At 30.4% G+C, this 21,399-nt stretch overlaps 1 protein-coding gene across 7 annotated transcripts in view; it reads right to left on the reverse strand.

Moving 5' to 3' along the window:
• Window positions 1-21,399, reverse strand: part of dysc (dyschronic) — a 183,043-nt gene that overhangs the window by 132,019 nt on the left and 29,625 nt on the right. For all 7 annotated transcript variants that reach the window (XM_014416960.3, XM_014416958.3, XM_014416954.3 and 4 more), the window contains exon 2: window positions 5,474-5,615. In XM_014416960.3, the coding sequence (XP_014272446.1) occupies window positions 5,474-5,615 (142 nt within the window). The remainder of the gene's footprint in view (window positions 1-5,473; window positions 5,616-21,399) is intronic.

A 21,399-nucleotide genomic window follows, 5' to 3' on the forward strand; every position in this document is an offset into this window, starting at 1 on the left:
TAAAAATTATTTGAAGAGAAGGAAGTCCATAGCTTCTATAGAGGAGGGAAAGTATTTAGACCTGAACAAATGCAGCATAAATGAGGTTTCAAAGACATTTTCTAAAAATAGATGAAAGGAAGGTAAAGAGTTCCACTGAGGGAGTAGGTAAGAGTTTAAAGTCTAAAAAAAGTGTGAGGCAAGACAGAAACTAAAAAGGCAGTCAACAGTTTCACCTCACTTGAAAGCCGAATTCATCTTCATGATCATTAATTATTCATCAACCTTATTATAAGTCTTATACCAATTATATCCTACCTAGTTGTTGTTCGTTAAGGCTTTAGGGCGTAAAACTCAATTGCCATCAACGCCCATGCTTCATATTTTATTTTCCTAGATGTTTGGACTTATACCTTTGATATTTCAATTGTATTTTATTATTATTTTTCCATTTTTTATTTCAAACCCAAGATTCTGAACTCATCCTTTATGAGTTTAATGTCGTACATCGAGCAACCAACTCGTTATAATTGTCTGTTTAAAAAGTTAAAAAAGATAATTTCAGGTGCTTTATATATTGTTCGATTTAACTATCTTATTATTTAACTATCGATGTACGACACGTCACAATCACACAAAAGGAGATTATAACACAAAAAAAGGCAATCCTTCCCCGCCGGACCCGCCCCGCTAAGACCCCGGGGGAGCGAAGGTCCAATATCACTTTTGAAATATTAGCTTAAAACGGGAATTGCCTTTTTTTGTGTTATGATCTCTTTTTGTATGATTGGGACATGTCGTACATAGACCAACCTACTCGCTATTTCTTTACATTTGAGGTAGTTAATTATTTTAACGTGATATTTAAATCTGTTTAGATTTAGGGATGAAATCTTGTTTTATAGTTTATTTTTTCTTAAAAAAATTAATACCAATTTTATGTTTATTTAATCATCATTCAGGGTCACTGATACACCTAGTTCCACCCCCTGATCAACTTAAATCCGTGGTATAGTAATGGCATTGACTGAAAGATCTGGATGACTGTAAGTGTACTACTACAGTATTGACATTTTGGCGGTGGCTTCTCATTGATCAGATAGGAATGAGTTATATTTGTATGTCATATTCTCACTGAAGTTACAGCGACCTCCCCCCTGCGGTTGGAACGATTTGACGTGGTCCATGGTTTTTTTTTTTGTAATAGTTTTTAATTTGATATCCTATCAAGTATTTATTTCATTAAGTAAACTGGAATTTCCTCTTCTACAATTAATCAATACCCTAAAATCCCCAAGGTTTTTATAATTTATATTACCCAAATGACTTTGTTTTTAACTTTGTCTATGTAGAGCAGTCATTAGTCATATTTTTATATTATTTCCATAAAAATATTATAAACGATTTCTAACGATAAAAAAATTCATTCATTCTAATACATAAAAATAACTTTAAAATATTTTTCGTAAAAATATTGTTTTGTAATGCTATTGTGCTGAGTTCTCATAAAATTTGTGACATATTGAAATCGGGAATGTCTCAAAGTGGAATTTTTAAGTATGAATATTGGGAAATTTTTGGTAATATGAATTAAGCAATCGTTTAACGAGTACATTGAAACATTTTAATAATCTCTATTTCGTAAAATATTTTTGTGAGGTTTTCCTCTGTTATAATAAAACATTTCGACCTTGGCAGAGCTTTGATTCCGGTACAGCTTTGATAAGTACTTGTGCATTTGCAAAACAACAAGAATTAACTGTATTTAACCTTGTCTTTATTTCCTCTTGAAATTCATTATTTTCTAGTTATTGGAATTCAGATACTGGAATTCGTCGACATTTTTTCTGTAATGCCAAGTTTTCCAAAGCTATACCAAATATCACCAGAAACCGAAACGGGCGAGTTATCGGAATGGGTCACTTTGTTTTTCAGATGTTTTTTTTCCAGGTGGAAAAATCTTATTAGAAAATAAAATAAATATTATGCATGTGCAGTGATGAATATTTATGCAAATTTGAGGAATAATTTCCGGTTACGATTAGGGAAAAGCGGTTTAGTGGCGAGGGATCTCCCCTACGAAGGGTCGGCACCCGTAAGCATGATGAGCGTTAACCTAAACGTTGATAGGAGAAGTTCGATAGAAGACTACCTTTGCAGAGATTAAAGTTTGATAGGTTCAATTTTATTTTAAAATTTTCTCACAATCACATTCAATATATTTTATTATTTATATTAAAATTACATTTCTTTAATTTTTCAAGGCTGAATGATTAAAGATGTTTTTTTTTCATTTTATGGTACTATAACCTCTCCATGATGTCATATCCAACCCCGAAACATGAATATGAATGTTTATGCAAATGAAACCTAGAACTTGCCTTAGTTGAGAACAAAGGAGACCAAGTTAGATGAATTATAACAACAGCCTTCTCAACCATGAAACCTGTAATAGTTACATCGATACGAAAAGTTACTGAACTCAATTATGTCTTAGCCCGGCGTAATGGAAGAACTTTCTATACTAAAGTAGAGAGAAGTTCTCAGACTTTGTGGGTCAAGCCATAAAGAAGTAAGAGCTCCTTGGGTCCACTAACCCTCCATCAAATCCCTAATGACATCCCTAAATCTCCGAATGGATCTCATGAATTCCGAAAGCGGCAAGTATAGTTCAATTGTTCGTAATATGTAGGAAATCTAACTCGGAAGCACGCGAATATCTCGCTTCCGACCGCTCGAATCGATACCGCCTCCTAAATGACTTGGGAAGCCAGGGACTGATTTCCCTCTCTCGGCATTGCTGCGTCCTCATTATCGTTCTGCTATGGTTCTACGAGTGTACGATAGAGGTTCGCAAAAGTTCTAAAGAAAATATTGCGTTATAAATTGTGAACAATACGAAAAAACGCAAAACGGATCATAAAATTTAATCTTTATGATTAGTCCAAGAGCCCAAGGAAAACAAAAAAGTTATCTCATACTAATTTTTGATTACTTGAAAACTATATATAATTACTTTTCAAAATTGATGACTCTGCCAGCCATAGTTGATGAATAAAAATTGGTGGCAAAAAAATTAATTTCTCCTTCGGTAATCTTAATAACTTTATAAGATGTAAATGTCGATGACACCGCCTTCAGCGGACCCGGCAGCTTATCTTATAATGCCACACTGGCAATCCAAGATATATTTTTACCTGTGTATATACATTTATTTCTTTGTATATATTTAATTTATTGTTTTAAATTTTTCTAGGTCAGAAAAAAAAAATTAGATGTAAATGAAAAACATTTAAAGAAGTGTCAATTTTCTAAAATATGTCCTGCAACAGACCTGTTAACGTCCATCGGTTTTCAAGATAAAGTTTTTCAAAAAGAAATATTTTTTCCAAATATCATGTAAAATACTGCTCCTGGGATATAGAGATGTCTATCAGATCTCATCTGAGTAGTTGTAGCAGGAGTTGGAGTAGGAATAGATTTTCGTTACATTATTGATTTAACATTGTTCGGAAGAAAATTTGGCTTTATGAAAACTCTATCTCATGAACTACTATACCTATAGGTGCCTATTAGCACCTAAATTAAAGATAGTGAAATTTACTGTAATGTAGTTGATAACTTTTATATTCGTTGGAGGAGAAGTTCCCATAGTACTTTCTAAAATTAATTCTTAAAATATTGATCTTTTCAAATTATGAAAACGATGGTCAGGGTTGTGGTCAATAGAGAAATAAAATAGTTAACAAATATTTTTTTTCCTACGTTTCGCCCCAGTATTTTATTAATGCATTGGGACATAGAAAAGTGTTTAAAGCAATCAACTTTAACAGCCCTGATGAAGCTCATCAAAGTGGGGCGGAACGTCCGAAAATAAATAGTTGTTAACTATTTTTGTTTATCTTCTGACCAAAACCATGACCATCTTCTTCATAATTTAAAAGTATACTGTCAATTAATTATATATATAAAATATTGATCATTTTTTTTGGGGGGGGAGGGGGATGTTACTTTTTGAAACACCGTATCTCAAAAACTATTGAATGTATAGAACTCTATTATAGCTCATATTTTACAAAATTTACTCTAATTTAATCAAATGTACTATGAAGTTTTTTAGTGAAGCTCCGAATGAAAAATAAGCGAAACTTTTAGTTTTTTCTATAATAAAATAAATTAAAGGAGTGCGTATATTAAATATTTACTTCTTGATGACTTTCGCTGTATCCGTTGTTTATTCTAAGTAAAATTTAACTTTTTTCTAACAGAAAATAACACACAATATTTTATTTACTTTAAAAGAACTCAAGAATATCTTTTTTTGAACAGCCGTCATTTTTTTATACTTCATTACCATGGTTGGCAGATTCATTAATTTTAACTCTTGACTTTATATAGTTTTGGCTAAACTAATTAAAATTTGGGGTGATATAAGTTCTTTTTTACTCCTCATAGGATCTTGGACTGTATGGGACATAACAAACAACGAAATCATACAGCTTTTAAATAATACCGCACTAACTATTAGTAGATGCATAGATTATTATGGAAGGCTGAAGGGACATTTATTTTTTATTTTACACTACATCTCTTCCTAAAGTCAAACAAATTGTATAGTGAATCCGTTTAGCGAAACAGATGGATGCTAGACAGAAAAATTTTTATAATAATTTGATACTAGAGTTTTAATTTATGTAAACTGTCTTCCCTTTCAACAATAAAATTAAAGGGAAAAAAAACATAAAATAAAATATATTTTTAAAAAAATTAGGTTCTCCGACAATGAAAATTGTATTTTTTTGGTAGAACAGTAAAAGTCCGGAAAATATAAGGCTTTCACTCATAGAAAAAAAATTTGAAATAGTTTTTTCCGACGACCATAAATAGTCCCTTTAATTTAGGCTCAATAGAAATTTATTGGTGTAAAACCGATGCCGAATTTGAAATGTTCTACAGTTCATAAAACACCTAGATCGGGAATTTATTCTACTTTTTTTGCCTCCTCTTTATTCGAAAAAATTGTGATGAACAACTTCAGGGATATAATACAAATCCAAAAACAAAATAAAATAAGTAATAAATCTTTCTAATAGAACAACGCGAGTAGTCAACATAAACATAAAAGGAAATGCAACATTACTATGCATGCAAAGGGACGGTTTAAAAAAACTTTCAAATGTTCTTAAATAATTTATCCTGAACAATAATTTTTATAAAAAAAAAAAAAACTAAATTTTCTGGTGAGATCAATTCCTTTGCACTTTTTTCCTCGATCATCTTGAAACTTTTTAACTCGTGTAAAATTGAATCAACTCAAATATTTTGGTACCATTGGAAAGATAATCTATCCCTCATTACTATTTTAACAAATAGGACATTTTGTAGGAAATAAGTCCTTCAGAAATTATCCTTAATAATCCTTCAAAGCATATTTAGAATAAAAATAAATAATCCTTCAGAACATATTTAGAATTAAAAAAAAACAGTAAGTTACCTGTTCAGGAGAAATGGGTCGCTTCTTATGATGTTCTATAATAGTGTAGGATGTTCCTGGGGGCGAGTAGTAAAGTCCCGTATGGGAATTGCTCCTTCCGACCGCATCTTCAGCTTCCGCCGGTCTACTGACAGGTCGGGACCTAAATCAACAAGTAAGTTACAGAATAACTTTATAACAACATAACATAACTTTATAACAACATAACATAACTTTATAACATATCTGTATAAATGTATTAGTTTATTTAATTATAGCTACCCGTATTATTACATAATGATTGATTATTTTTCTGTCATATTTTCTACTCTACTATTATACTATTTATGTATATTGCAGAGTACCTAAATTAAAAAAAATATAACGATTTCTTGATGTTTCTATTTTTAAGTAAGGTAGTTAAAATTATACTGATCGGTTATGTATTGTATTCGAAACCAGCTCCATAGCAATATTTATTTCTTTGAAATAAGCAAAAAAATATATATAAGAATGGATGTCTCCGGGTAAGACTATAAAAAGCCGCATGGTGCACTTCAATATCTGAATTATTAGAATTAAATAAGAAATTTAAATAAATCAATCAATTAATAATTGTATTATAATTCGATTAATAATAATAAAAAAACTATTTCTAAAGTATTATTAAGCATAGTTTAAATAAAAATAAAATAAATTGTATCGATCCCATTTTGAATAAAAAAAAATCAATAAATCTGGAAAACATCTTTAAATTTTTAAACATTAATATTAAACGATTATTTAAAAATTAGATAGATAAAAATTAATTTCTTAAGATGTAATTTTTGTTTTTTAAACTTAATATTCCTTCAAATATTTCATTAGTGCTCCATGCCGTTCTTTTGATTTATCTTTTAGTTAGTATTTTATAAGGCAAAAATAGTGGTAATAATGATAAAAAGGGTGCATAATGTTACTCCAAATGTACATTTTTAATTAAAATTGCCACTATTGATTGATTCAGCTATAAAGCCATAATGATTTACGACTTGCGTTAATTAATTAAATTGAGCCTATTTTTCTGTGTGCCTATTGACCAGATTTACAGCCGAAACGTAATTGTTTTTAAGGAAAATAAAAGTTTGGTGAAATATTTTGCTGCCTTTTTGTTATAGGGGTTTATTCTCTTTTGAATCTTAGCCCCAATTTATAAAGTAATATTAGCTTGGATTTAGTACGATTTTCAGGCTTCAAGCACCTTACAGACAACCCGTAATAGTGTGAAAAACACTAAGAATAAATATATATATATAATGACCAACAATGGATTAATTACTTTTTGCATTGAGTTTGAAGGGCTGCAGTCAAGAAGAATAAAAATACTTTTCAATTATTTATTGATAGCTGATATTTTAACCAACAATGTAACTCTTAAACAGGGCTAAAATAAAAATATGCAAGGAAATTAAGCCAATGTATGAGTGAAAGAGTGTCATTAAATAAAATTGGATTAGGAGAGCGGCATTTAATACTCAGCATTAACTTCAGGAATAAATTGACCTCATAGAGAAACAATCCTATAAATCAGGACTACACTTAAAAAAACAGGAATTATGTTTCTCGTGAATAGCAAACAGTATGTAATGTTGAGTGAATAGTAAATCACAAATTTGAGGCTATGGTATAAATTGTGCCTTCAAGATATTGCCAAAGTAACAGGCGAGTGGGGCAAATTAACGAACAATAAAATAGCCTGAGAATCGTTCCATCTTATTGAATATTACACAGAAATGCAGCCTCGTTGTACTCTTTGTGAACTGGAAAGTATAAGGACCAAGATCATAGAAAGGGAACAGCCAGGTGTTGAGGTTTGTAAACTAGTTAAGCAGAGGAGCGATTGCGTGCAGCCCGAGTTCAGAACTTTCATTACAGCCCCTTCATTACAACATGATTTGATAGCAGACGAGTCCATCTCTTGTTAGCAGTTTCGGCAAAATTTTATTTATTGTGTATTCTGAAATGGAAGAAGGATATTATAGGTTTCTCACAAAATGACAAAATACCCGACGAAAACATTGAACAAAATTTTCTGCCAATAAGTAATAATAAATGATTATTGTCACTAAAACAGGGTGGAGAAGTTAAAATTTGCAAATTAAATTTTAAGTAATAGAGTGTAGGTAATTGTGGTAAGGTAGGAGAGTGGTAAAAATACCAGAGAGATTAAATCAGAAAGTTATAAACATGCCCAAGAAACAAGTTAGTTTTTATGCTAGGTTAGTAGCCCTACTGCAAGTTGGACTGTCATTAGAAGTAATATTCCCTTGTTTTTAATTTTACTTTCACTTGCTTAATATAATACAATAGCGATAACTTTTTAACAATTGCTATAACATGGAAACACGAAAACATAGTAATGGTAGTTTTTTTTATCTACCCACTAAATTTAAACATACTAACAGGAATTATTTTCATCGTGAATAATAAGCCATCCCGGCAAAACAAGAAAATGAAATAGCCGGTATATGTATGTATGTATATATATATTTGTAAATGCCTTTTTCTTTGCTCCAGGAGGTAAGAAAAAAAAAAAAAAAAAACGTGAATAATAAAGAAAACGGATGATGATATCAACCCAAAATGAAAGTTGTATGATTTACTCTTTGGATTTTTGGTGGTTGGTACAAGTCCGGCAGTTCGGCCTCCTGGTCTTTTTTTTCAACCCCTACCTGAGTTGTCACCGCGTACTAACCAAGGTGGGAGTGTCAAGATTCAGTTTTCGGGACCGCCGAAAAATCAATATTAATTGCTACAGGTGGGAATCGAACCCAAAACGACCCGAACCGAGCTAACTGGGACCTACGCCTGAACCCGCACGGCCATCACGTCCCTAATTATCCTGTATACTTTTCCTCGTCCCAATTACCATCCCTAAGTAAGAAATGCATTTTGTATACATCTCCTCTTTCTTGGTCTGAATCTTGAACTCTAATTCTGACCATTCGTTTCGAATCTTATCTTGGGTTCTACAATTAACTCTTCCTTTTTAATTGTACTAGAATGTTTACTAGCACCATCTGCCTCTACTCAATAGACTTCTTGGAAATATTAGTTTTGAATATTATTTTACGGGATCACAACCTAAATTTTAGAAAAATTTAAGCCGGCTAAATTTAAAATAATAACACGTGTGTTGAAGTTGAATTTCAAATCATGAAGCAGTGTATGGTGCAATTTTTATCATTAGTGAATTAATAAATTATATAAGGAATTTATATTATCTGTCATATAGACTGTTTAGGCTACTTTTCGTGAGAGAACGATTTAATTTATTTCAAAATAACTTTTTCTAAGTAGTAATAAAGAAGGTAATACCTTCCTTGAGAAGATTGTAAGGAATATCAACCTTCCATTTCCCTCCGTGAAACAAAATGGCAGGAGAACAATAGTTCTATGTAAGGTTCAACTTTTTTTGCAAGGAATTTCTATTTAATTTTCAATAGGCCATTTGGTTGCATTAGGATTATGTTTTTTTTTTATCACTGTTAATTTTCTAACCTTCCCTAGCGCACCTAATTCTGGAATTTCCTGTGAAATGAGTAAATGAAATTCTTTTTACGTATTCTCAGTGGCATATCAGATTTTAAGACGAATTTATATTAGCCGTTTGGCCGCGGTTTGCCAAAAACATCGGTTTTTAGAAATTTATGCCGTCAAGACGAGTTGGATAAAAACAAAAAAATTATTTTATTTTACAATTTGGTAGGCTGAAAAAAATTATAAAATCAACTAAACCACCAAAAGATAAACCATATCCCATTGTCATTACTCATCGAAAATCAAATAAAATTTAAATGTACAAGAGAGCCTGGATGGATGTGAGAACCTGAATATAGAGAGGCTGTTTTTAATGTTCATAAAAAAATGACTCAACTAAATGAGATAAAAACAAAAATATTGTTATTTTGATCCATCTAAACGATTTTAGTAAAATACTACTATTATCCGAAATAATTATAAAAAATGTTGGATGTATAAAAATTATTATTTGAATTTTATTTTGATTATTAAATAACGATAACAGTTGGATTCCTGTCACTACAAATTCATTTCATACATTCGTTTTCGTAAATGCATTCATGAATATCGCGTTGATCAGGACCTCCTTCAAAAGCTTTTACCATTCTTCTCTTTCCTGTCCAGAAGCTATTCAGTTATTTTTATTTAGTAATATTCTAGCTCTCCCTTCTCCCTCCATCTTTGCGGACTCTATCAATTCATCTAAGGTTCAATCTCTCTGCTCTTCTTGTTAGATGAGGAACCTTCGAAGCCAGATCATAGTTCGTAAATCTTCTCCAGGTATTACCTTCTTTGATTGGCCCGAAAATCCTTCATAATATGTTTCTCTTGAAAATGAGTTGTCTGTTTGCGTCAGCCACAGTCAATGCCCAAGCTCTGGAGCCATAAGTGAGGACTGTACGGATTGGTCTACACCCAGACTAAAAATCTCATCCACGGAAATAACTTTATACTTGAACCAGAATACGGTGCCGTTGTTATGACTAATTTTTATTATTTCTAAATTCTTACAAGATTTAACATTAAAATGAAGAAAAGTTTTCTGCACCTAAGGCCCACTCATCTAATTCCTGTTATGAAAATGATTAAAAACTGGTTCAACAAAAACTTTCAACAGCCATGCATGATTATCGGGTTCAGCAATTTTTTCTATGAAAGCAACTAGAAACTTAGAATAAAAACCTAAAATTAAAATAAAGATGAACTAAAAGACAATATTTTAAAGTCATATATCGTGGACATCGAACATTCCATGGAATAGACAATAAAGGAATATTATACATTAAGTTTTTTTTTTTCTAATTTTATCATTCGCTTAATATTGTGCTTAGCTCCCACTATCCTGAGGAAATCATATGGTATCTAGATCAAGTCACGGGAGCATTGGGTATTAAGGCACAAAGGAGTTCTCGAAAAGCTTAGTTTAAAGTTAAGGTATTTAACCGGACGGGAGGGCTAAGTAGGATAATCTCTCATTTAATTATTCTCTTTGAACAGAGTTGGAGGAGAATCTAATTTATCCTAGACCTCAACAGATTAGTGAGCATTTTAACTTGAATTAGCAGTTGTAAAATTAATCAATGATGGATATATCCATCCCATCGAACAATAAATTTTCTATAAAATAGTTTAAGGAAAAATAAAAAACCCTTAAAACTCCGATAATTCTTTATTAATTAATTAGATGACAATATATAACAATTTCTGGAAAATTAAACCACCCTTAAAAACTATACAATCATTTAATTATCAATCTTATGATGTTTCGAACTATTGTCCATGTTCAAATCAATATCCTTTTAAAGAATTTGTTTAAAATACAATATGATCTTCTGGTATTTAATAATATAGTTTTCTCCTCTTTCTATAATTCTGTCTTATAAAATAAACAGTTTTTCTAATGGTTATGCTACCAGAAGATCTTGAAAAAATTTCATCAATTTTAAATAAGCCAGAAGATTTTAATCGTGTAATAGAGTTAACCAAACTAATTATTAAAATGATTGATTTGAAAATGGAGTGTCCAAAACGTCATATTGATAATTTAATAATTTACAAGTAATAAGGGTGGTATAATTTCTGAGATATCATGGTATGCAGTTGAATGAACTCGGAAATACTGATTATTTAAAAAATTATAGTACGTTTCGGACCCATTTTATCAATTTTCAAATCCCGTTCCTAATATCATAAAATTATCCATTGTCAACAATCTAAATTTTATTTTAAATATTAGTTATCTACATATCAATCTTTATTTAAAAAATATTTTGAAAAACATATTCTTGTCATATCTATTAATACAATTTTAAATCTTTAACATTTGATATAATCCAGCTATTAAATTATCACTTTTTAATATGCAATATATTTCGGCATTATAGTTTGTTGTTCATATAACAGCACTGCTATCTATCTGCTCCCTTTTTAGATAGAGGGACCTTATAGATATATTAATGAATATGACAAGAATATTAATTCTATGAAACTCAGTTTATTCATCATAAATTGAAGAGAGTTCTAACATAAGATAGATTTTAAGTTGTAAATATTTTTGTTTTCTGGCTTTCTGTAACTTATATCATGGAAAAGGAAAAGTATGATTACAATTTTAGATACGTATCACAGCCCTCGAAGAATGGTGTCGTAATTGGAGGATTAAAATAAATCCCAACAAATTCCATCAAATCACCTTCACACTTCGTCGTAAACCTACCGACTGCCCTACAGTCTCCTTTAATAATGTTGATCTTACCCCTATCGAACAGACCCGCTACCTTGGACTACATCTGGATAAACAATATACCTGGAATCCTCATACAAGACTGAAAAGACAGGAAACTGCACGTCGATTTCGACTATTACAGCACTTACTATACAAACGGTCTAAACTTCCAACACATTACAAAAGACTGATCTACATGACTGTAATAAGGCTAATCTGGACATACGAAGTTGAGCTTTGGGGCTCCACTAAACCTTCGAATTTCTCTCGTATCCAATTATTGCAATCCAAAATCCTTCGTAAAATCCTCAATACTTTGTCACAAATAAAATCACACATGAAGAACTTAATGTTCCATATGTAACCGATCTAGCCTGAACCAGATATCACTCCTTCCATTACAAACTACCTAACCACCCAAACCCACTAGTTTCTACCCTTGCTTCCTCTTCCATTCCTGGCAATCCTCCGAGGCCCCTGAAAAGAAGATGGCCACGAGACCTACTAATGTAAAACGTCATTAGAGTGCTACCAATGGGTAGTTTCTCTACACACCTGTAACACTCCAATTTAACTGAGATCAAATTTACTAAATGTATTATAATATACAGTTGTAAATAGCAATAAATAAATACAATTTTAGATAGAATTTCAAAAGTGAAACATATTCATTGAAAACAGTATAAAACCCTAGCCCATTGCCAAATTATCTTTTAGTTAATCATTAAATAAAAACTGCTACTTACGTCACCTAATATTCCTCAAATCTGTATTTAACACATAAAATAACTTTTCTTTAACTGTTGGACTTCATGAACTACTATTACTGAAAACGTTATTGAATTCTAGGGTCAACAATCCTCAAGCACGTAAAAACTGAATGTATTACTGAAAGTAAATATTATCAGCTCTCTGATTATATAGCTAGCAAAATCACATTCAGATATGATTTCTTTCACCATATAATGTGGCATATTTTACGAACATTGTGGTTAAGCATATTTTATAGCTATGGTGTGAGGTATAACTGCTATCAAATCGACAACGATCACTATGCTTCTTTTTATTTTATAGCGTTTCGGGCTTATTACCCACTATTCAGTTCTTCTAAAATAAAAACAATGTACAATCAACAGTTTTTTTTTTTAGAACCAATTTCCGTCCAAAGTTCATAGTAATTATTATCTTTTTTTTTCTTTGCCTTAAACTTATTTCAACTTAAAAACATTGTTTTTCTACTCAAGTCTGCATAAAAATACAATATAATTCTTTTAATATATTATTTCAATATCTTGAGACAGGTAATTATTTATTAAATAAATCAAAAATTGTATCCTTATTAGTCACAACACTTTTTCTTTCAACAGTCCAACGTTTCGGCCATTTCGGTCATCCTCAAGGACAATCTTCAATTATAAATTCTCTCTCACATTAAAATTTAAAATTTGTTTTGCAGGCTATTCTGCCCAGGTCATTAATTATAAGTTAAAAACCTATTTTTTTTTTTAAATAGAATATTTAAAAAAAATATTACACATGTGTATATGGTAGTGATTTGGTGGATAATTTTAAAATAAGAAGATTTAGATATTTATGATTTTAAATTAAAAAAAATAGGTTATTAACTTATAATTAATAACCTGGGCAGAATAGTCTGCAAAACAAATTTTAAATTTTAATGTGAGAGAGAATTTATAATTGAAGATTGTCCTTGAGGATGGCCGAAATGGCCGAAACGTTGGACTGTTGAAATAAAAAGTGTTGAGACTAATAAGGATACAATTTTTGATTTATTTAATATATAATTCTTTTTTCAATACGTGATATGCTTTTCCCATTTCCTGTCTAAAAATTCACGATTGAATTTTCTATTTTTATTTAAAGAGATTATTAAAATTTTAAAGTAATTTATTACTTTTCATATTACCTCTAAATTATTATCTACTTCTTATGTCCACCTGCCTGTTCATATTTCAGTTTCACTGAGTCCTGAAATGTTATATCCTTGGGATTTGCCAAATTCTATCCCTCTTTTTTGTGTATTTACTCTGTTTTTCTTTACTGATTGGTAATGTTTTAAAAATCTGTTTTATTAATTAGATTATATAACACATCCAGACATAATTTCTTTCAGCAATATAATGTGGCATGTTTTAGGCATATTGCGTTCAGGTATACATATTTTATAGCTAGGGAATGAGGAGAAAACTGTGTTCAAATTTATTACGAGTCCTAAGTTTACAATAGTTTTTATAACAGTGAGACTCGTTATAGGTATTTTGTATACGGTAGTTAGACCACTTGCACTCCTTAACTACTAAACCCTTTTTTCCCGAGGATATCAATTCTGTATCCTCTCGTTAATACTATAAACTAGATAAAAACCAGATATAACCACTATCATTTAGTGCATTTAGGTAGGTATAAGTATATCTGATACCAGCTACCAGATATACATATGCCTACCTATATGTATGTATTCAATTACTTATTTCGTTAGGGGGGTACGAAAAAATAAAATATTCAGAGAGGTCGCCCCTCTACCAAGACCCGAAACGTGGCAAAGCACTATCCCCTTGGTCGATGTCTTCGCCGAGGGAAGGGCTTCGGGCTCTGCAGCCTGAAGTCATCTTACTGAAGTCATCTCCTTATGGCTTCTGGGCCAATTTTGTAACCCTCGCCTTCAGCGGACCCAAACCAACCCCTTGTAATGTCATGTGACAAAGGAAGGGCACCAATTACATATATATTAATAATGTTATTTATATATTTAGTAAAGGAGGTAAGAAGACAAAAAACAATATTAAACCAAACACTGAGGTGCGGTCGTGAAGTGTACAGTATCCTGTACGAATAAAAAAATAAATACGGTCATTTTAGAAGTGCAAAGAATCGCATTATACGCTCCTTGGTTTATAAGAAATAGTCAATTGCATCATGAAAATCAATAAATGAATTCATCAAAAAATATTATACAAAACACGTTTACAGTATCCAGCAGTTGATTATATCGGGGGAAATCCAACTCGAAGAATGAAGGCCATTCTAAAGTAAGACAGTCTGTATTTATTTATTTTTTAAATTATTTTTTTGTATATGAGGCAGCTTTATATTTCTTATTAATTCTATTAATGTTAGTTTTTGTTTCATTCATTTTTCAATTACATATTTATTATTATTATTTCTTAGATATATTATTTTGATTACTTGTTAATTATTATTATTAATTAAAATTATTCAATGCTCCTATGTAATTGTAAATCGTTATGAGTGTCTTTTTGCTCAAGGCTAAATAGACTCAATTGTTAAAAGCAAATCTAATTGCTATATTAATCATGTAAAACCAATCAGCTTGGTCTGGTAATAATATATATAGAAAGCTTTTTTTTTATTTAATTAAAGGTTGAAAAAATAAAGAGTTCCGAGAACGAATCTTTCTCGGATGATATAGCTTGTCGAATTCCAAACTAGCTTATGCTTCGATGCTTGAACTCGTTGGACCGTGGGTTCATCAGGTGTGCCAGTTTGACATTCACACTCGGATAGATATCACACTCGATTTCATTCGTTTTATACACAAGCATATAGAAGCAAACGAAACCTGTCTAAATTCCAAAACCGTTGTAATTTTTTTACTACAGTTTTAAGTTGACTCCTCTCCCGTTTATTTTTTACAAGTTAAGTTTTACATTTTTTTTTTTTTATTCTATTATTACGTTAGTTTCAGATAAAAACAAAACACCACTACACAGATACTGTTAAACACATAACTTTATTTCAAATAAGGGCCTTGAAAAAAAAAGAAAATTATTACGTTATTATTATTATGTTTATTTTTATTCGTGTGCTACTACTTCGTGCTTTGATTAAATGATATATATAAAGAATATAACGGACGGTACTGACTTATTTCCATGCTACTTGGCAAAAGTTCAGTTTCTCGTGTTGTTTTGCTTGTAGAGAAATTTCAAATTGTACACTATTTGTATATTTTTAGGCCTTTCTGTACCAACACGACTTTTTTCAGTATGGTTCTTGTACTCAGCATTACACTGCCGGCCTTGTGCCCCACCCGGTAGACGCATGATAAAATGCATAAAGGTCAAGATAGTAGTAGATCTAATTTTCAATAAAAAATAATAAAGGTTGGTAAGTAAACGTGAAATATCGGTTAATAAATATTAAATATATGTTAATTACTCTTATAGTTTTATAGGTTAAATTACTAGATAAAATAAGAACTAGCTACTCCTTCTCGAACTCTTGTATTACTTTTTCTTCTTCTTTTTAATTCATACGAAATATAAGGGATATCATGCTCATTCCTATAAACAAATTTAAATTATTAAGAAAGTCTATGCTTAATAGTGACTATAATTAAGAAAAAGTTAAAGTAATATGTAATTACGTTACACCACTGGAACTTATATATACCACTTATATACCACTTCAGTTTTACAGTTAACAAGGAGAGTGCAAGGTCTTGGGGTCACGGATTTAGTTTAAATTTCGTATGATGGTAGATTTAGTTTCTATGTTGATGAAGATATGTGGTTATAGGGGCCTCTACTCAATAATTGTTTAGATATTCGGAATTGAAGATGAAATTCACTCGTTAAATTAAGTTCTGTAATGGGTTTAGCGGAACAGCAATAGATCGGTGTTCCTCGTTGTTAAGAGGGTTCGAGTCCGTGGAGTGTGAATAACTTTTTTTTCATTTCATGTCTATTTTTACACATGAAGATACATAATGGAGTTTAAATAAATTGTAAATGAAATGTCTTTAATGATTTGATAAGAGTTTTATTTGTCATTAGCATTCGTATAAGTACAAAATAATATTTATTAAAAAACAATAAAAGCATTTTGTAAGAAGAACAGGAGAAAATCCTTTTAACAGCCTGTTAATCGTGCATAGAAACGGTACATAAGATATTTATCAAATTAACAGAACTAGTATACTTTAGTAGTAGCTTCGTACCCGTACAATGGCGAAACTGTAAACTAACTGGAAGTTTGACGGCGAAAAGCTGGATCGATGTTATACCGTATTATATTTATGAAAAATTGGGCATAATAGTGTGCTCCAATTTTAGAATGTATATCTGAGGTTGTGAATTTGAACTTTGAAGTATGTTATTCAGAATTAGTAATGATTTTATAGGTTATGTAAAAAAATGTTATTAAATCTGTGACGGATAAATTCACTTGATAAAGTTGGCCGAATCGTTGTTAACGTGAAATAAATTTATAAAATAATTGAAACTAAGAGAGCCTACTTTATTATAACCGATAAATACAACAAGTCTCAAATAACGAAACAATATATGTCTTAATTACATTTAATTTTATCAATATAAACCATTGGCACTTGCTGTGTAAGTTTAAGCTTTACTCCATTCGAAAAAGAAAAAAAATAATATGTAGAGGATAATTTACAAATATTTTTCACATTTTCGATTAGATAAATACGTTAAAGGATGCAAGACCTTGAGTATTCTAATTAATTAACTTTATCTTCGTGTTATAAAGTTTGTTGGAAACTTTTTTTATTCTCCCCTTCAAAAATCAGTCTCTTCTCTATAAACAATAGTTTGAAGTTTTCCTAGAGGCACAACAAACATCAAAGTCGCGAACAAACTTTAATATTTATCAGCGGTTGAAGTAAATTTACATGACTTGGAAAGTAAGAAACTTCACCGAGTGTTTGAACCATACTTTATTCATGTATTTATGACCCATCATAATGATGTTCTATGCCATAACCCAGAATGCTCAAATTAAAACAAAATGTTCTCTTTATTACTAACCTAATTTATTATGTTTAATGAGTTTCTATATCACGTATCAAAAGTTTATTTCTTATGAATAATTAGAAAAAGATTATATAAGTATAATATATAATAAATAAGCGGTAATGGGTAGCACACTGGTAGTAGCTTCAAGGTCCCGGGTTCGAATCCTGCTGTGACAAGTAATTATTTTATGTTTCAAAGTGGGTACTCGGGTAAAAATCAGATGGTCGAGTGTGATTCTGACCAAAGCACCTCCTTGCACAACCGTTGGTCTTTTAACAGTCCTTCCTTAAATCTGTAAAAGTTCCTTAAATCAATGCATGGGTTGTAGCTACACAGATTTAATTAATATATAATATACAATATACAGTGTATGTAATACATAATATCTAGTAATATTAGCTAACTAGAAGGTTACTATGTTAGCTTTTATATGCAACGACTATGGTATATTTCTAATAATTAGATATACTACTACTACCATTAGTTATTCCAACCATTGAATCGATTAAGAATTTAACCACCCATATTACGACCCCATGAAATAATTTTAGCTGTTGTTTTTGGAAAAGAAGTTTTAAGAGGAATAATTTCATGATATCATCTTGTCTTTTTTTTTTTTTTTAATACTGTAATACATAAAACAAAAAAATTACAAACTAATTAAAATTTCAGATAAACTACTTTAATTTATATTTGTTAATTTATTGTTTCGTTTCTAAATTTATATTTTAAAAAATGGAAATTTCTTTCTTCTATATAAACTTGGTGCTTAATACAAAATATTTTAAATAATTAAAATAAAGTAGAATCCAACTTTGCTAAGTTGCCAAAGCTATCAACTTCAACAGCGCTGATAAAGCTCTAAAAACAGAGGCGTAACGTTAGAAAATAAGTTGTTGTTAACTATTTGTTGTTTCTCTTTTGACCGCAACCCTGACCATCTCCTACATTATTTGAAATCCTATTTACATATATAATTTTTAATAATTCAGTGAAGGCAGACGGTTCTTTTCGAAAAACTGTTACACTATATTTTTCTTTATATCTATATACTCTGAAAACAATTTTTATTGTGCACAAATCGTTCATTAGAGAGGTATCAATTTTAAATTGTGGATATGTGTTTATATAAACAATTCTATATAGGGGAGTGAAATTTGGAAAAAAAAAAAAACAAGATAGGCATTGGTTGAATAATCTTAAAATATGTCACCAATACCACAAAGATAATCAAACTCGGATTTACAATATTTTTATTGTGTTAAAACAGATAATTTTTTTATCAATAATAATTTTTTTTAATTGATTTTTAACCTAATTGCAGTACCATCAAAATTGTGATATTATGCAAACCTCAAGAGACCATAATTTCTTTTTTTTTTTTTCATTAGTATGCTGCTGGAATTTTCCTTCACTTAGTACATTATTCAACACTCAGGTTCGTTGAGTTATATAGATATCTGTGTAGTTACTCCGTAAACTGTTAAGTACTTCACAAAAACGAGAGTAAGTCTATAACAAGACTTTGAAATAGACAATTTGGAAATTTATTACAGCTACAGATCTTTATTTAAAAAAAAAAAAAAAAAAAGCCTTTAAACTCAGAATTACTAATAAGTTCTAAATGAACTCGAAAAATATTTTTAACAATGCAACACATTTTTTCTATCTTGGTTGGCAAAAAAGTGCGAATCAGGTCAAAACTCTGTCACAAACTGAATTCCCTCTTTAATAGATCTACGAGACATGATTAATTTCTAACGTAAGTAAACTGTTGACGGCATGACGTCAGCCCTCTAAATATATTTAACTTCTAAAAAGTGTAATTTGAATTAAAATAAAACCAGAGAGTACCAACTTCTCTACCCCCAAAATATTCATATCTTTGCATCTAATACGAACTTTGTTTAGCAGCCTACCTTCTTAAACGATAAGATTGATTGATTCGAGTATCGAAGATGTGACCATACTTCTCGGGGATAGTGCTTTATCGTTATTTATATAATTAGTGTAAAATCAAATGAATATATATATAAGAAGTTCGTTTAGGATGTTTTCACTCCGTTTATATTAATTTCACTCAAGACGAAATCGTAGGATGAAACATAGAGAAAAACAAGCACTAAGATAAGATTACAAATTGTTATTCCAACATTGGGACAGCAAAAGTTTTTGCTATAGGCATCAACAACTCCATCATTGATCGTCTTTACTGGGTCAACGGGCGAAGCTTCGAAAGCTAACTTGATATCTTATCCCTAATCGTTGCGAGATTTGTTAATATATTTTAGAAAAATTAAAAAATGCTAATTAATGTTTAAATAGAATTGTTAGAGTAAATGTTCTGTATAGCCTCTGGTATAACTGAAATATTCATTGCTACATTATACCTTTGTCGGTCATAAAAAATAGATAGTGAAAATCAATAAATCTTTTTTGGAAAGAATACTAAATCCGCTTATTACTTGTTACCTGAACTAAGAGCTCTAGTGAAAAGTTTTCCTCCTACCAGGTAGAATATGCTCTGGTAATTATTATTTTTTAGTTGGAAATATTAAAAAAGAAAAATAAGCTTGAGGAGAATGGAGCTGACAAAAAATAATTAACGAAAAGAAAAATCAACATAAATAATTAAATAAAGCAATAATGTTTTAAAGATATATTGGACAAAATAAATTACTATAAATTATAAAAGATAAAAAATTATAAAACAAATTACTTCTTTGTAATGAGAAGAAAAAAAAGGAATACAAAAAATATATTTAAACTGTGTTTATAATAAAAACTGAGATATATGCCGTGTGCAAAATTTATGTAGAAATGTCTAGATCTGACCTTGTGCAGATTAGTAATCAGAGATACTTCTTGAAGTAAAACAAAAATAGGGACCCCTGTGGCATCTGTGAATGTGCCTTGACCAGATGCATGGGATGGATTCATTAGAGCCTTGTTGAGGTTCAGATACATGCACAATCCAGGCACAGTGTTATAGCAACGTTTATAATCAGGTACTGCCGCCCGTTTACGTTAAATATATCGCGCACACACACACTTACATATTTTTATGTTACACAAAAATGTCCTATATAATTAAAATAAACCCATTTCTATATTAATTACTAAAATTGCCTTAAAAAATAATAAAAAACTACAAACTTTATTTTAATGTTGCTTCAACATTATTCATATATTGTAATTTAGAATATTATATACCCCGTATGGAAATTTTGCACGATACAGTTTTTGTATCAGATTTTATTACATCGCGTGTTTACCAGAACTATATAATTTCCTTTCAGAAATACCAGCATATACTAAGATTTAATGGAACTATTCACTGACCGATTAGCAGATAGAGTTAGCCGTGATTTCATTTAGTAATATTTATTGGTAGGGAACAATGGGTTCAATCCATTAGATTTGTTCCAATGTAGAATCTTGATCTTAGCAGCACCTAGTTAAGGATTGATGTACTGCGCATGCTAGATATCTAGGTTAGAGTAGTCAAAAAAGTACTTCCTTAAACGCAGTACAGTGACTTTTTTAACCGTCAGAAACGATCCCGAAAATAGCGTGTCAGGAAGAAAAAAAATCAGCAGGTATCTTTACCGTGATATAATCTCGGGAAATAAAATACAGAATGCCTCTCATCCATGAACTTATCAGTGTCCAAGAGATATTGTCAAACTATTATTTCCAGAAAATTGCCTCTTTGATTAATATTGTTTAATTATTCAAAACGTCGAAAATAACATTAAATCAAGCTAATAAGGTAGAATAATAATAACAATTGGTTAGATTCATTTACACATAATATCAATAGTAAAATTACTCAATGTGTGTTGTGAATTTTTAAAATCAGA

The sequence above is a fragment of the Halyomorpha halys genome, unplaced genomic scaffold, assembly GCF_000696795.3.
Source record: "Halyomorpha halys isolate HHAL.00 unplaced genomic scaffold, Hhal_1.1 Scaffold144.1, whole genome shotgun sequence".
Classification (NCBI taxonomy): Eukaryota; Metazoa; Arthropoda; class Insecta; order Hemiptera; family Pentatomidae; genus Halyomorpha; species Halyomorpha halys.